This window comes from Felis catus, chromosome B3 (genome assembly GCF_018350175.1).
Source record: "Felis catus isolate Fca126 chromosome B3, F.catus_Fca126_mat1.0, whole genome shotgun sequence".
NCBI classification, from domain to species: Eukaryota; Metazoa; Chordata; class Mammalia; order Carnivora; family Felidae; genus Felis; species Felis catus.
The window spans coordinates 120,526,442-120,544,589 of record NC_058373.1 but is presented as its reverse complement, the minus strand read 5'-3'; the positions used below and the strand labels follow the sequence as shown (position 1 = coordinate 120,544,589).

Sequence of the window (18,148 nt, the reverse complement as noted above, 5' to 3'; positions counted from 1 at the left end):
ACCTTGACAAAGGTATCCATGTACCACCCCAAACGTAATAAAAAACTGATGATTGAACATATTTCCAACAATCGACATTTAATGTGCGATGACAGTAATAAATATGTTCCAGCATATTTTACCTCTAACTCTGTATCACTAGTTTTAGTATATATAATTCATTTCCAGCAAACAGTTAGGCCTGGTAGGGGGATACATGTCTCTTTTCAAAAAAGGTGGCTTTTCTTTTCTTTTTTTATATTGTAGGGATCTTGAAGATCCCCAAGAGGAACTAAACATTAATCTTTTTACTTTTTTAAAAAAATTTTTTTGAATGTTTTATTTTTATTTTTTTTAAGAGAGAGAGACAGACAGAGCATGAGCAGGGGAGGGGCAGAGAGAGAGGGAGACACAGAATCCGAAGCAGGCTCCAGGCTCTGACCTGTCAGCACAGAGCCTGACGCGGGGCTCGAACTCACAAGCCGTGAGATCATGACCCGAGCTGATGCCGGACACTCAACTGACTGAGCCACCTGGGCGCCCCTAATTTTTTTAACTTTAAATGTAGAGCCATTTTCTGAACATAACCTCATTTTTGTTCTTTCCTGTTTTTATCATGCTGATGTGAGAAACCGTTTCTTGCTTTGTTTCTATAGCTTTATTATCAATCATGTAACTCAAGACTCAAGAATGTCAACAAAATAACATGACAGTTTTGAACTCCTACAAAATGATAGATTTGTTTGCTGCGTGTTTAAGCACAAGATAGTGAGGCTATACTTAGGTCTGTACAAGGTATTAAACACAGATCTGATTGTGCTGGTGACTGATAAACCACCACCTGATTTAGCTTTATAAACCAACAAAGAATGGACTTTCTCCTGCTTTTCACTCCACAGTGATTTTGATGGTTGAAGACGAACAGGGTCACACAGATGTTTTATCCTTTATTTGAGTGGTTTTGTATGACTTTCTGTTTTGGAAAAAGTTCCCCCAGTAGGAGTCTCACAAAATTTTAAATGAAATGTTTTGTCACCTTTTCCTTTGGAAACATATTGTAAATGGACAAAATGGCCTGACTGATTTGTATCACAATGGAGCTGAATGCTGAGATTTTCAATCTCAAAGCCAAATCTACGCATGGAGGACTGGTTCTATTTTGTATAAATTAGGTGTAACCCTCACGGTGTTGAGAAACTGCCAATTCCTCAACCCACTCAACATAGGCAAAATTTGGTCATCACCACGGCATCAGTAGGTCAGGGATAAATTCAGATTCAGTCGACACTGGAAGCCTCTGACTTCAACTTTCCAAAGGGCTCTCTCTCAGCACTTCAAGTGGTGTGTACTTTGAAGGCTGTCTAGAAACACAGCCCAGATACCTAGCAGCAGTGTTTTGATAACTGAAACCATGAGGACAACAACATGATTGGCTGAGATATGGAGAGGCCAAGCCTATGAAATGCTTTCTTTCATCCTGAGAGGGATTTTACTCACATTCCTACGTTAGAAACAAGGAAATATTGAGAACTGAATGGGGCAGTATGGAAGATAGAATAAGATAGTTTTTCTTAAAAAAGAGTGTCTTCTACCTTGCTTGTCTGATGAACTCCTGAAAGTTTTCTGTATTCACCCCATCTTCCTCCTCTTCCTCAAGTTTCTTCTTTGATTTCTTTTCAGCCATCTGTTCTGTTTCCTACCCAGTCCCCAACCCACAAAGGAAAACAGTAAGATAAAATGGCTCCTGATAAATGCACACTTCATCATCTGCTTTCATTACCATTGGGTTAATTTGTCTTTACAGTAAAGACGTAATCCCTCCAGGTACTTTTGCCACCTATAAATTTGATATGTTACTCTCTGCCACTGTTTCCTAAAACATTTTGGAATTTCCAAATAAAGGCTGCAGAGTAAATGTAAATCCTTATCATCTTTTTGCTTTCTGCCCCCAAAGCCCCTTCAGGGAAGAACTTTTCATAGCAGCTTAGTCACATCTGTGCTCGCACTTGTAGCTTCACCGGTATGACCACAGAGATGCTGCATTTTGTTACAGTCAGGGAAAGGAAAGATCGGCCTTGGAACCTACTCCTATACCAGCATCCAAACTGAGTCAATTCTTCACTTATATAAGACATACCAAAATTCTCAACAGATCTGGAGTAAATTGTAGCCATAGGATTTTTTTATATTGCTATTCTACTAACCATTCCACACATTTACACTAGCATCACTTAAATTTCCAGGCCTCCGTTTTCCCTTTTGCAAAATGACCATACATTTTTCTCCCAAATACTGATATTTCCAAAGCATTCTAAGACCCTTGGATATCAGATGCTTTGTAAAATATTCTAACTGAATAGCATATTTCCTGGTCTTGGTTGTAAAATGATATCACTGTCTACAATGTTCTCAAGAGCAAAGTATAACTCTCTCAGGAAAGAAGATTATGTCATTCTATTAAATCCACAGTTCATTTGCTCTCAAACCGTCTATTTACCACTATCTACAGGCATAATGACAATGCAAATTCACATAGCTTGTGATTCATCTCAGATACACAACCCTCAAAGGGAATTTGCCTTTTTTAAAAAAATGTTTATTTATTTATTTTTGAGGGAGAGAGAGAGAGAGAGAGAGCAAACAGGGGAGGGCAGAGAGGGAGACGGAGAATCTGTCTGACCACGCTGTCAACACAGAGTCTGATGAAGGGCTCAAACTCATGAACCGTGAGACCATGAGTGAGCCAAAACCAGGAGTTGGGCACTTAATCGACTAAGCCAACCAGGCACCCTGGGAATTTGCCTTTTGATAAGCGTTAACTATGGCCACTGGGCTTTCAGAAGTAATGAGCAGCTTTTCAGATCAGCTGGGTTAAGGAGCAAGGTCTAGCTCCCTGTAACAGTTACACACAAGGGATGACGATGATAGAAAAGAGAAGGACCTCTCCACCCAGCTGGACAGTGGCTTCTAGCCTTTGCTAACAGTGCGTGGCAATCTAACACACAAGTAACAGATGAACCACCTACCTTGTTGTACACAAGAATAAAGTCGCCCAGTTGGTGGGCCAAGATTCTTCTGCGTTCCAGAAGTGCCAATCGTCGACTGGGTAATACCATCCTCATCGAGTGCTGGAGGTTACTTGATGCTCGTTTAAGGAAGCGAACCACTAGCTCCTATTAAGAGTCATGAGGGAAAGAAAGCAGGGATTGTGGGAAGCAACAGAAGATAAGGTATGAAGGATTTGCCCAACAGAGATACGAGAAGAGGTATACTATACATTTCAACAAAAAAGACCCAAAGCAAAAACATTAGGTACAGTAAGGATACAGAAAGACAAAGCAAAAGAAATTATTCTCTCCCCTCAAAAAGCTGGCAATCAGAAAGGCAAAAAAAATATGTATACAAATTAACTACGTATTAAAGAAGTAACCGCAAAAGTATCACAACCCACATGCAAATAGTACTATCATAATTCAAAGTGTAGATACCACTTCTAACAGGGCGATCAGAGAAAACTTAAGCTTAAGGGAAAGTAGCTTTCACGGACAGCGGAAATTAAAACCATGGGAGCAGATGAAATCATCAAAGGTGAGACGAAAGAGAAAGAACAGAAATATTCATAGGAAAGAGGAGGAAGAATCAGAAACGAAAGCAAAAAACCCCATGGTAGAAACACCAGACATTTACAAACAAACAAACAAATAAAACAACAAGGAGAAAACAGTGTCATGGAGGTCAAGGGGGTTAAAAGCCCCATGTCAAAAGCTTCCAAGAGGCTGGAGCTGAAAAGGACCAAGGCCAAGACAAGGCCCAGGATCCAGCCATTGTGAGATGACTTCAAGACAATGCTTCCAGTAGAGGAAAGGGAATAGAAGGAAGAGGCTAAGAAGTGCATGGGTAATGAAGAGCAGAAACCACAATTTCAAAAGTTTAGTGCTAAAGAAAAAGAAAGAACAGGGGCGCCTGGGTGGTGCAGTCGGTTAAGCGTCCGACTTCAGCCAGGTCACTATCTCGCGGTCCGGGAGTTCGAGCCCCGCATCGGGCTCTGGGCTGATGGCTCAGAGCCTGGAGCCTGTTTCCGATTCTATGTCTCCCTCTCTCTCTGCCCCTCGCCCGTTCATGCTCTGTCTCTCTGTCCCAAAAATAAATAAACGTTGAAAAAAAAAAAAATTAAAAAAAAAAAAAAAAGAAAAAGAAAGAACAGCTACTCTATGCTTGAGAGGTGATGGCTTCTTTTTTCCTTCCCCACGACGAAGGGGGCTGGCTGGGGGGTAGTGCACAGTGGAAAGTCATTAAAGGGGACAAGGGGCACATCTCACTTGGCATGGGGCAAGGGATTTTGAAATCTGAACAGATACCAATCACATCATTCACAATATCACAAATGCTTCAAAGGGACATTTTGTGAGACCAGAGGCCTTAAAGATCATTGTTCCTTCCCTCTCCACCACCCCCCACAACATGAAAAAATTGCCTTAAGATGATAGATTTGGGGGACCTTCTATTAATGCACCTCCTATGAGCTGTGATAAAGAATCTCTAACCCTCACCTGGAGCAGACAGAGCAATTCTACCCCTACCTTCCTCATCAACAAGCCCACCACCACAATCATCAGGGAATGGGTTAGGGTTTGCTCTCTAGATATACTTTCACACAGGAACGCAAAGAACTGGTATCAGGTTTTGCAGTGATGATCCTAAGCATTCTTGTAACAAATCCCATTGAAATCCTGTGTGAATTCCAAGCCAGCACTTACAGCGGTTACTCTCTTCTGAGCTATTTTTTTATCCCTTGCATTTGATTTCCGTTCATTGTCCTTTGGTGCTCATTTCCTCCAGCATAAAGGGTAACCAGAGGGTTGGATCGTACGGTTCTACTCTGCTATCTCTACTATAGGGTGGTTTAAGCTGTTATATTAAAATATTATTTTTTCACAGTGGAGCAGACAAACTGACTCTCAAAAAGGCAGGTTCAATTTTCCACTTGGAAAGAGGAGAGCTAACATTTTCCACTGACAGTCGAAGGATTATTCACAAGGCACAAGGTTTTATCTCTGGGTTGTATTGGCTACTTTACTTTCACAAGTTGTTTTCTGGGATGTCCGTCATGTTTTCATAATAAGCCTGGCATATCACATGCCTCTTGTATGTGGAGAACTGAACATTATGGTAGGGTCACCACCGAGATGGACAAAGGATGCAGACTTCTCAGCCTTAAAAGTCGCTCTCTTTGCAGTGACAGATCCCTGTGGTTAAAAGGCAAAGAAGGGCTACGGCTTCTTCTATAAGTGTTGGTCTTACCAAAGAGCGTGACGTTCCTGATCCTTCCAATTCAAAAAGAAAACCAAACCTTGCTAGAATATTAAATTCTAGGCATGTTGAAATGACTGACACACAGCAAAAATTATGACACAGTTTGTTTCCAGTCATCTCAGAATTTTATAAAATTTTAACTAGTAGAGAGATAAAGTTAACATGGAGGATGGTACATTCTCAGAGGGCCTATGACAAAGCATTGATTTTCAGAGTGAACGTGACCCCTTAGGACACAAAACAAATACCTTGTGATGCACAGAAACAACAGAAAACCAAATAACGTACAACTGTAACATCAGGGCTCAAGTTCCAGTCTCACCACACACAAGCTGTGGGTCCACAGGCAAATTACCTCCCTGCTCCAGACCTTTGTTTCTGCATCTACAAAATGGGGATGACAGTGCCTACATCAAAGAGTTCAGACAACGTGAAGTTGCTTGAGAAAGGGCTCTAGGTTGTTATTCTTTTGGGGGGCTTTGCACAGGGCCTGACATGCAATGAGCAATCAGTTTCCATTTTCAGAATGAAATAAACTGATGCCCTCAACACACAGTGTGATGAACATGGCCCCAGATCAAGGAGCCAGTTCACATTAAAGTAAGAGAAATCCATCAACTATAGTGAAGAACAATTCTTTCACCGGAAGAATATAATGCTCTTCACCCTTGGGGGGAAAAATGGAAGAAGAAGAAGAAGAAGAAGAAGAAGAGGAAAGAAAAGAAACAGGGCAAGTAAAAAGGTTCCAACAAGAAGAGCCTCACCATCTGTTCATCCTCTTTGGCAGCCCAACTGGCACTGAACGTTTGACCTCCACTGTCTTTCATCAGGCGAATCTGAACGTGCTGGAGATAGGCAGAGAACGCTCTTCGGGCCTGCACTTTGCTATAGAAATCCAAAACAACATACCGTTACAAGACGGAATGGTAAGCCTACCAAATGTGTACCTGCCTCATTCAAAGCGGGCTCTGAGGATCCTCCTATTAGGAAGGCTAAAAAAAAATGAAGCCCATCATGCAGTCATTGACTAAAGATTCCTTCTACACAGTGCATGAGGTGTTTTTTTTTTTTCCTATTAACAGAATCAAAGATGGAGAATCCTATTTATTTTTTCTCATTATTAACAGAGGGGAAAAAATCAAACAGGAATAGGAAATCAGGTTTCTTATTCTTACACCTTATCTCTGAACTTTTTAACAACTTTCCTGGGGGAGATGGGCAGGCAAAGTACTGAATCTTCACAAGAACCTTTGTATTCATGTGGAAAGGTTTTCCTGCCTTGGAGGCCCAACGTATATACTTATCAGTTGGTGCAAAAGTATGCTTTTGCTATGGCAACTAATATTTCTGGTGTGCAAAAGCCTCCGAAGCAGGAAATCGATAAATCCTACAAAGGAACTTTTGAGACCAAATCTTAAAGTCCTGCTTTTCTCAACTACAAGACAGGAATGGCTGGAGCCCAGAACAAATGAGTGAGGTCCAACAGAGTTTGGCGTAGATGAACTGACAGGCTGGGACGAGCCCAGATGTTCAGTGGGAAAACAAAATCTTTACATGTAGTAAAAAAAAAAAAAAAACAAAACACCTCAGCGACATCACTGGAGAACTCAGCTGATTTCTGCTTGGTGGTCTAGGCTGGAAACAAGGAAATCTGTTGAAGCTACGGTTTAGAAGACAGAAAGGCCAGAGACACACTGATGATTTTCACTTCAGCTGCTAATTGTAGCGGATCTGTTTTCCTTCAGGAGAGATTTTGGTTACTTCAGCTGATCGGCCTTCTGACACTCCAGCCAGAATTACATCAGCGAAGATTAGGGCCCAACACAAACTTTGTTTACAATCCTTACACATGCAATCACTGAATGCTTTCTATTCCCTGTTCCTCCAAAGTTAGGATGAAGGACTTGACCAGAGTAAACTGGACATCCTAACAGGGTCTAGGTCTAACCTCTGTGTATGTGCTGGAGGGACCAAAGAGGAGGGGAGTCAGGTTGGAAGCAGATTTGGTCTTGAGAGTTTAATATAGAAGATCTTTAAAGCATAAAATACAAGTAAGGCTACATGTTTCTAACTAATGGGGATAGTTTATGGGAGCACAGTATGATTCTGAAAAAACAAATTTCTATTTTCAAATGTTTCTCAACAAGGACACTTATATTCTTGTTCACCTGGAGACCACTTTCCCCTCAACCATTTACCTCCACAACAAACTATTTGCAAGACAAAACAAATGACAAAAATTCTTAATTTTCATCCACAAATTCACTTGCTACCTAATGAGGTAGAAATGGCATGTTTCACATATCTCCCAAGTAGCAGAATACCTCATTTTATTAATCATTCCTCTAACGCTGAAACATGAAGGTCTGTTGGATAAGGGAGATGTCACTTCAAAGTTGAGATTTCAATCGTTATTTTGTTGTAAGTCATTGCCACAAATCAAATGAACAAGTATGGAGGTTTCCATTTCTATAAACCTTATTGAAGGGACCCCTGGGTTGTTAATTCTGAGACTGCCCCCAAGATACTTGGACACACTGGTTGGCTAGGTATTTTCAACATACCAAAAAAGATGAAAGAATGAAAACTAGAAATGATTTATACCAGTGAAACTTGGTTTTAAAACCATAAAAGCTTATATGGATCCTCAGTATAAAAAATACGCAACTAAAGGCTGGGGCCTGGAGTCTCGAATCCTTGCCACGACCTCCCTGAGACCCCTCAGTAGCCACTGAGGTGCCCCACAGAATCATGGGTAGCTACAGGGAACAGAGTCTGAAAACCACTCATTTGCATTAACACACCAGGCAACTACAACAGTTTACTCAGTGAAAGTCAGATCCATAAGATTTATGAAGAAATCATTTATTTCTACAACAGCTAAGTAGAATGTTATTGCTGGAAAGGGCCTCAGAATATAATCCAGTGGTTTTCAAATGTTCTATTTCAACTCAGTGGAATCCCTTCTCCCCCTCAGAAAGCACAGTCCGAAAAACATTTGTCTAACCTTATACCTTGGCCTGAAAGAAAAGGAAACTGAGGCACAGAGAAGCTCTCTGACTGGCCGCCATGATCACACAGTCAGCTGGGAATCACTAAAAAGTGAAGAGAGAGTCCAGGTCTTCCAACAGTTCAGTGAGCTCTCAACTAACAGACTCTTCCAAACCTTAACTCCATCTGCATACCTCCCCAAACGCCGATGTCACCCGCCACCCGTGCAATATAAGAACTGCCCTCTAACTTAGAAAATAAAGGCCATCGTGCATAAATACATAAACTCCTTTCCTCTTTAACTTCTAACTACTACACTCAGCCCATAGTGCTTTCTTTCTGACTTAACAGGAAGAGAGACCCCTCCAGTGGCCTCTTTCGCCTTCCTTTGGGGCCCTTCTCTATCAATATATCCATTTCTGTATCTCTGGTCTTCTTACCATCAAATCCTTCTCCTCGTCTATAAATAAGCTTCAGAATCCCCATCGTTGGGGAAAAAAAAAAATCCTTTTCTCTTAGCTCACTCCTCACTCTCTCTGATGTGTTCTCATCTTCTTTTCATTGCCAAATCCTCTGAAAAAGTTAGCTTGCACTTGCTTTCTCATTTCTCAACTCGTAATTTCTCACAACTCAGAGGCTGGCCCTATGTCAGAAATGCAGGAGTCTCTTCTCACTCTTCATGCTCTCTCGGGCCGTCTGAAGCATGCTACAGCTTGGAACTCTCATTCTGGAGAGTTCTACCACACTCCCACCTCCTACGCTGATGCTTACCTCTCTAGCTGCTAGTTCCTATCTCTTTACTATTAAACACCGGTTTTCCCCAGGGCTCAATTCTCCTCCTTTTCTCCAGTCTATGCTTGCTGGACTAAATGAATTGGACAAGTTCACTCACTCTGAAGTTCTTAACTATCAACTGCCCGATCCTGTTCAACTCTTACCCTCAAAGGGATATCTTCACCTATCCACTGAGCAACTTCATCCCAGAGCCCTCCCTCCGCCTCACCGTGCCCCAACTGAAACATCATTTTTATCCTGAAACCAACTCCTATGCTCCTTAAGTGGACTGATGGCATCACCAAGTTGCTACGTTTGGAAAAATCCAGCCTCTCTGGAGTTCTTACATCTACAGAGACCAAGCCCTGCCAATTTTAACCTGCAAACTTCATCCGGTCCATCCCATTCCCTCCATTCCTATAGTCGTGGCTGTGGTCAAGGCCTTCATCTTTCTGGCTCTGGACTACTGTGACAGCCCCTAACTCACCTTTCTGCCATTAGTTCTCCTCTTATCAATCACTGCCCCACAATGCACCTGGAATTTACTTTCTAAATCAAGGTCTGACCATAGCATTCATCCACTTAAAAATTATCCGTTTAGAAAATACAGTCCCAGTTCCTCTTAAATCCCTTTGTGATCAAATGACATCCAATTATTTAGTCGCATCTCTTACCGCACACTTCTCTCCGTGTAACTCCGCTGCGCTAACCCAGGTTTCTCAAACTCGCCAAGCTCATTCCAATTTCAGGGCCTTCAGACTTGCTTGTCTGCCTGGAACATTCTGCGCCCTGATATTCCATGACTTGGCTCCTTCTCATCATTCAGGACTCACCTCAAAGGTTACCTCTTCATGCCTGAACGTGACAATCTAAAGAAACCCTCCACCCAATTACACTCTAACACTACAACCTGTTCTTTCTGCATTGCACTACTTACTCCCTGAAACTACCTTGTTTCTTTGTTTACCGTCAGTACACCCCCCAAGACTGTAAGCCCCACGAGCCTGTCTTGGTCTCTACTGTAACACTACCATAGCCTAGCACATTCCCGCACAGGGCGGGTGCTCGGTAAACTTCTGTTGAAGGGCTAAATGAATGACTAGACTATCACATCTCCCTGCCTTTATTTCCTCTCCTGGCACTTCCACACTTAGCTGTCACCTCTCGGCCCTCGTGGCATCCTACTCATCCGCCAAAGCCTGATTCAAATATTGCCACCTCTCTAATGTCTCTCTAGGCCTCCCAGGCAAGATCAGTCACTCTGTTTTCTGTATTTATGATACAGAGCGCTTTGTCTATACTGGCGCCCCCGCTCTTTAAGGATCCCTACCCAAAACCGTGAGCTGCTTGAACTCTGTGCTTTTAGTGACTGACACTCCAGCCCAACAAATATTTGTTGGGCCAGTGAGACCTGGGTATGGATCGCAGCACTATACCTTGGGCAAGTAACTCCTCTTGACAATTATGAATATTCAAAACAACATCAAAAGTAATGACATTCTTCCTTAGTAACAATAATAACAAAATCAGAGTCATTACTTCCCAGGACCACTGTCAGAAAAGGAAAATGGCTGTAGAGCCATCAGCCCAGGACCTGGTACACAATACAAGTCACTGGTTTTACTATTACAACTACAAAAGGTACATACCTAAGATTGCCGTTATCTTGCAGAATCTGCATCAGGTTAAATTTAGGCTCTGGCTCCTGAGTCTCAATTTTGCAGCACTGTTCACCTTTATTGTTCCATTCAGAAACTTTCGCGGCATTTTCTTTGGGTGAATTTTCTACCGTAACAGTCAGTGGGGGGGTGTATTTGGCTTGACTTTCTCCGAGGGACCCTGCAGACTCCTCCTGGGAAGCCTCCTGTTCTTCATCTTCGTCGTCTAATGCAACTTCTTCCTCCTCTTCACTCTCTGTCTCGGTTTTAACATTCATTTCAGCTGGTTGAGTGATCACTAAATGCGAAGAATCACTAATGTTGCTGAAAAAAGATTAAATTTTCCTCTCTCCCAATACCTTCCTTTTATCTTTTTAATAAAATCCCATTTCTAAATCAGACCACAATAGAGGCACAACATCAACAGCACACACATGCCACTCTACAGTCTTACATATTTCAAAAGCCTACAACGACCTCCATTAGAGTTCACGTTCCTCACCATAATACCAATGGCTCTCTCTCAACGTCAGGCAAACATCTTGGGTAGAGTAATCTCTACAGTGTGTTGGAGGTTTTCAGAAGGGCACAAGGAGCAGGGGAACATCGTTCTATCCTGTGTTTATTCATTACCTTTCTCTTTCACCAACTTGGAAGGTCTGTGAGGACAAGGACTATACCTTTTTTATTCACCAATGAAACCCTCGTGACCAACATGCCTGATACAGGTGCTCAACAAAGGAGGGAAGGAGCGGGCGGGTGGGTGGGGGGCAGGAAGTCAGTCCATCAATCATGACAAACAGACCTATGACATGGGAGCATCTTGGAGAGAAACACATTCCTCTTTGTTCATGTTTAAAATATTTATATGATTTGGCAATGTCAAGGGATGAACCAGCTTTAATACCTAATTATGAAAAACCTGAACAACAATGCTCAGGGTTCCATTAAACTTCAGCTAAAGTGTTTCTTTCTACTGATTTATCTCTACATCTCAAGTATTTAGCCATGGGCCAAAACGTACGTGCTTCAGTTATTCCCCAGCACAAATACTATAGACTGAAAGATTTAGAAACTTCCAACCCTTTTGAAATTAAGTTTCAGAGAAAAAGACTACGCAGAAAAATTAAATGTATGTGATGAGGAAGGTTCTGATTCATTAAGTATGAAGTAAGAAGCTGATCAACTGGGCCTGGCAGGACCCGGACAGTGGAGTTTGGCGTAAGCTCACCAGCAGGTACCTGGGTATTTTGGCCTCATTGCCCTCAATCTGCCATTCCGTCGTCGACGTTTCCGCACCTCCAAAGACAGGAGCTTCCTCTCATAGAGGGCAGCGTGCAGTTTGGCCTTGGAGTTCATACTCTCCACCTTCAATTCCGGTGCTCCGTCAGCAGCCAGTCTATGGAAAAAAAACAATATGGTTGCTACAGCCTTCAGATAGCTCTCCTTTATTCCAAGGCTAAGCTTGACAGAATTCTGTAACCACAACAGGTTGGGCATGGTATGTCTACTGAATTCTAAAAAGTTTGATAGAAAAATGGGAATATTGGAATTGGAATCTACATTAAAACTTCCCTAAGGGCCTGTCTGAATTTAGTAAATATTCTGAACAAAAACATATCTGAAAACAATGTTTAAGTGTTTTTAAAGTATTCAGTCAGGCTGGCTGACGGTTTACCGCAAAGACCATAAAGTGCCACCCAATACCTTATACCTAGGGGTGACTGGGAGATACTGGCAACGCTTTCATTCTTAAGCTGGGTGGTGGCTAGAGGTGTTTGTTTTATTGTCATTCATTATAGTTTACTCAGACTTATACAAATATTCTTCCAATGTATACGCTATTTAATAAACACAAATTTAGCAGAAGTTGAGACAAGGGGAGGAACGTTTGATAGCCTGTGAATATGGTAGCCCAGAGCTAAGACTTATGGCGGAAAGTCTCAGTCAAAAGTTACCAAGACCCCGAGGCACACCAAGTCTCAAACATTCCAACAAAAGGAACTCTCCTCCCTAAGAGTCTACTTAGTTACAGGAGGAGATAGGGGGAGGTGGTAGGGACTCTCCAGCTTGTGATTACAGGTCAGGAGTTAGTGTCAGAGGCACAGACAAGGGAAGGCAGCAGATGGTGGACAAAGCGAAGTTCAATCAGGTCATGAACGGGAAATGGGGTGGACAGAGGATGGCAGCAGCTACATTAGGCACTAAAGTACAATAAATCATAAGTTAGGGAAGTGACTGGTATCAGGCCCAATCCAAACAAGGACTGGGAAAAGTACTGGGCAGGCAGAGCTAACTAGGTCAGCAAAGACAGAGAGGGATCTTGGTCAATGGGTCAGAAAAGAAGTGCCCATGTCAGTATCTAAACCAGGCAGCTAACTCTGAATACTCAGAATGCAAGATCTAACTGGTTGGCTCTGAATTCTCTCTCTTGAACTCCCTGGAACTCAAATTGTATTCCCTTTAAGGTCAAGGAATCATCCTCAATTCTCTGAGAGTTTTCAATCTCTAAGCATGATGGAAAGACTGTGTCTTTTGGTCTATTTAGGTGTTTTAGGGATTTCTGAGTAGATAAACTGGACAGTAAATCTTCTAGAATCTTTCTCTCTAGAGCAGGAAATTGAGCCAAGAATAGAGATGGTCCTGACACATGGGGGCAGACACCGGAAGCAAATTAATAAACTTTAAAAATAGTTCCAAGTTCAAAGCCAGCTTACCATAGTCCCAAAAACTGAACACTGCACCCCCCTCACACACGCACGTAGTTGTGAAAATAAGATTTTTAGCCAGTTAAAGAAAATGAAACAAAACTAACATTTTAAAATAACAACTATGAGCTTCTAAGAAACCCTGAATAGACCAATAAGTTCTAAGTATTACAAGGGATGGAGGTAGGGAACGATGGAGAAACTATGAATCTGATAAACAGAATTAATAGTTCTATACGGGTAAAGACCAGGCTTGCGTGTCAGTCACTGGATCAGAAATGGTCCTGAGACTGCCCAGCACATAGCTGACATACCATTAATATTTTTAAATAAACAACTGAATTCCCTGTAAGTAAATTATAACACCTTTTAGCTACATCTACCTCATTTTATTTTTCTAACATTGTATTCTGAAAATATTTACACAAACAGGAAAGTTTTAAGAACTGTACAGCAGACAGCCATGTACCCATTGCCTAGTTTCTGAAATAAATATATTGCTATATTTGTTTCAGCACATATATATCCAACCATCCCTTCTTCTATTCATCCACCAATCCATTTAATTTTTAAAGCATTTCAAAGTTACACACAGATGTCAGTGCACTTTGTACCTAAATGCTTTAACATGCACATCGTTAGTAGCTAGAGATCAGTATTTGTTTTATGGGTATTTGTTTTTGGTGTTTTGGTTTGTTTCTGTTTAGTTTGTTTGTTGGTGAGCTAAACACCATATACAGTGAAATACCCAAATACTATAATGCCCATTTGTGAGTTCTGACAAATGCCTAGAACTATGTAACCCGAGCTCTAACATTACCACCCCCTCAGAAAGTTCTCACGAAGCTTCCCAGTCAATCCCTCCCTCACACTCCTAAAGGAGACCACTGTCCTAAGTTGTTTCGTTACATATTGGGTTTGCCTACTCTAGAAGTTCTTAACAATGGAATTGCACAGTATGAACTCTTATAAGTTTCCTTTCATTCTGCCTGTTTTTGAGATTCATCCATGTGATGTGTATCCATACTTATGCCTTTGTACGGCTCAGGATTAGTCCACTCTATGAATAATCCACAGTTCACCTACTCTCTGGTTATCGGACCCCTAGGTTGTTTCCAGTTTGGGAATATTATGAATGAAGCTGCTATGGACATTTTTGTACAAGTCGTTTTCTGGTTACGTTTTTCATTCCTTCTGGGCAGAGATCTCAGCACGGAGCTTTCAAGGCTAGCAAACTGCCAGACCCCTCCTAAAGAACTCGTACCAGTTTCTGCTGCCAATGACAATGCACCAGAGCTCCATTAGCTCCACACCATCTGATGCTGTCGGTCATTTTCAGGTTGTTCCCAGCTTTACTGAGCTGTCGCTGACAAATAAAATTGTAATGTATTTAAAGTGTACAACACAATGACATAATGCAAGCCATTCTGCTGGATTTCAGTGGTATCTTGTAGTTTAACTTGCAATTCTCTGATAACTAATGGTGTTAAGCATGTTTTCATGAGCATACTGGCCACTCACATACCTTCTTTTTGAAGTGTCTGTCCAAATATTTTACCCATTTGTAAGAGGGCTGTCTTCTAATTTTTCAGTTATAGGAGTTTGTCATACTCTCTAGACACCAGACCTTTGTTTGATGAATATCTTCATTCGGTTTATGGCCTGCCTGGTCACTTTCCAAACAGTATGGGATGATGATAATTTTGAGGAAATCTAGCTTATCATTTTTTCTTTTTTAGGTACCATTTTCTGCGTCATGTTTAAAACTTTTGCCAAGCCCAAAGTCCCAAAGACACTGTCCTAGATTTTCCTCAAGAAATTTTATCATAAGAGCTTTTCTGTTTATGTCTCTGAATAATCACTAATTTTTCTGGGAGACAGGGGCTGAGGTTCACTTTTAAAAGTACGATATCCAGTTCCAGTCCTATTTGTTAAAAAGTTTCCTTTCCCCATTGGATTACTTTGGGCCTTTTGATGCAAGTCAAATGACCACATAAATATAGGTCTGTTTCTGGACTCTCTTTTCTGTTCAACTTGCCACAGTTTTGATTACTATAACATTGTAGTATTTCTTTAAGTAAGGTACCCTAAGTCTTTTTCAAGATGACTTTGGATACTCTAAGTCCTTTGTATCTCCACATACAAAAAAAAAAAAAAAATTAAAGTCAATTTCTGCTTTAGTGAAGAAAAATATAGTGGATTTCTACAAAAAAAAAATATATATATATATACTGGAATTATTATATATATACACACACACATATATATACGTATATATATATATGATATATATACACATATATACACGTATATATATACGATATACGTATATATATATCATATATATACGTATATATATATGATATATATACGTATATATATATGTCATATATATATATATACGTATATATATATACTGGAATAATGTATCAGATCTTTAGATCAATTTGGGAAAAACAGACACTTTTTGCAATATTCAGTCTTCTAATCCATGAACATCACATATCTCCCCACTTATTTAGATCTTCTTTCATTTATTTCAGTAATATTTACTGAATATTTAGCTTTTACTGTATAGGTATTAAACATATTTTATAAAATTTACCCTTGAGAATTTCGTATTTTCAAATGTTACCATAAGCAAAATTTAATTTCATTTTCAAATTATTTACTACTAGTATTTAAAACTACAATACATTTTAGTATATTGACCTTATGTTCAAAGACCTTGCTAAATGCAATGATATGTTCTTGTAGTTATTCCGTAGATGTTTTAAGATTTCCTATTAACTTGGGGTGCCTGGGTGGCTCAGTCAGTTAAGCGTCTAATTTTGGCTCAGGTCATGATCTCATGGTTTATGAGTTTGAGCCCTGCGTCAGGCTCTGTGCTGATAGCTCAGAGCCTGGAGCCTGCTTTGGATTCTGTGTCTCCCTCTCTCTGCCCCACCCCTGTTTGCGCTCTCTCAAAAATGAATAAACGTTAAGAAAAAAAAAAAAAAAGATTTCCTATTAACTAGCTCAGATCATCCAAGATGAAAGACATTTGATTTCTTCACTTCCAATCTGTATGCCTTTTCTTCCCCAACCCTTGCTTCATTGTACAGCTTGGGACTTCTAGTATAAAGTGACTACAAATGGTGAAAATGGACATCTTGATGTCTTATGATTCATGGAAGGAAGCCTTCAATATTTTACCATTAGGTATGATGATAGCAATAGATTTTTTATAGACGGCATTTACCAAATGAAGAAATTCCTTCTATTCCTTATTTACTAAGAGTTTTTATCATGAACGTGTTGAATTTCATCAGATGCTTTATTTTTTTTTGGGATCTAATAAAATGATCATCGGGTTTTTTCCCTTTGTATATGGTGAATTATACTGATGAATTTTCAAATGTTAAACCAACATTGCATTACTAGGAAAAACTTCTCTTAGTCATATGTATTACCCTTTTTTTTATACTGGTAGATTCAATTTGCTACTATTCTTTGAAGAAATTTTGTGTCTCTGTTCATGAAGATATTAGCCTGTAATGTTCTTTTTTAATGTATACTTTTTTGAGAGAGAGAGAGAGCACATGCGCGAGACAGGGGAGGGGCAGAGAGAGAATCCCAAGCAGGCTCTTTGCTGATAGCAGAACCATGAAATCATGATCTGAGCCAAAATCCAAAGTCAGACACTTAACCAACTAAGCCACCCAGGCACCTCCCCTACCTTTTTAAAAATGTCTTTGTCAAGCTTTGGTGTCATAATTAATGTTGGCGTCATAAAATGAATTGGGACGTGTCTCTTCCTATAGTTTTGAAAGAATTTATGTAAGATTGGTGCTGTTCTTCCTCAAATGCTTGATAGAATTCACAAGCGAAACTACTGGGCTTGGGGTTTTCTTTGCAGAAAGACTTTTGATTACAAATTCAATATTCTGAATAGATATGGGACTATTCAAAATTTCTATTTCAGCTTGTGTCATTTTTGTCAAGTATTCCCTCCCAAGGAATTCAGACATTTCCTCTAGGTTGTCAAAGCAATGGAATAAGGTTATTAATAATACTCCCTTAATGTCCTTTTGATTTCTGTAGGATCTATAAATTACTTCCTTCTTTCCTATCTGATATTGGTAATTCTTGTTCTTTCTTCTTACTAGATCAGTCTACGTAAGAGTTTATGAATTCTATCTTACCAGTGAACAATTTTAGATTTTACTGGTTTTCTTTATTGTTTGCCTTTCATTTAATTGATTCCCACCCTTTATTATGTCCGTTCTTCAATTTACACGGGTTACTCTTCTTTATCTAGTTTCACAGATCAGTGATCTAGTCCTCTGTTTTCTAATACAAGCATTTAAGCAGCTATAAGTTGCCCCCAAAACATGACATGAGCTGCATCCCACACATTTTAATGTTACATTTTTATTATCATTCAGTTTGAAATACTTTCCAATTTCCCTCATGATTTCTTTCTTGACCCATGCATTATTTTGAGGTGTTGATTTCCAAATATTAGGAGATTTTCTATTGTTACTGCTTTCTAATTCCACTGTGTTCAAAGACCATACTGTTTATGATTTTAATCTTTTTAAATGTATTAAGATGTATTTCGTACAACAGCACATGGTCTATTATATGCCAGCTTTCATTTGCTTATGCCTCTATACCACCAAAAAACTCCTGATGGCAATATAAATGCCAAAAATGAAGGCCAGAACCAACTGAATTTTAAAT

General features: G+C 40.1%; 1 protein-coding gene across 20 annotated transcripts in view; it reads right to left on the bottom strand.

Annotated features, from left to right (window-relative positions):
• Window positions 1–18,148, bottom strand: part of TTLL5 (tubulin tyrosine ligase like 5) — a 285,367-nt gene that overhangs the window by 170,595 nt on the left and 96,624 nt on the right. For 16 of the 20 annotated variants that reach the window (XM_045060268.1, XM_045060271.1, XM_045060262.1 and 13 more), the window contains 5 exons: window positions 11,947–12,114; window positions 10,707–11,039; window positions 6,057–6,177; window positions 3,006–3,152; window positions 1,572–1,675 (listed from right to left, as the gene is read on the bottom strand). In XM_045060268.1, coding sequence (XP_044916203.1) covers window positions 1,572–1,675; window positions 3,006–3,152; window positions 6,057–6,177; window positions 10,707–11,039; window positions 11,947–12,114 — 873 coding nt within the window. The remainder of the gene's footprint in view (window positions 1–1,571; window positions 1,676–3,005; window positions 3,153–6,056; window positions 6,178–10,706; window positions 11,040–11,946; window positions 12,115–18,148) is intronic. The other 4 variants (XM_045060263.1, XM_045060272.1, XM_045060274.1 and 1 more) reach the window with 1 other exon arrangement.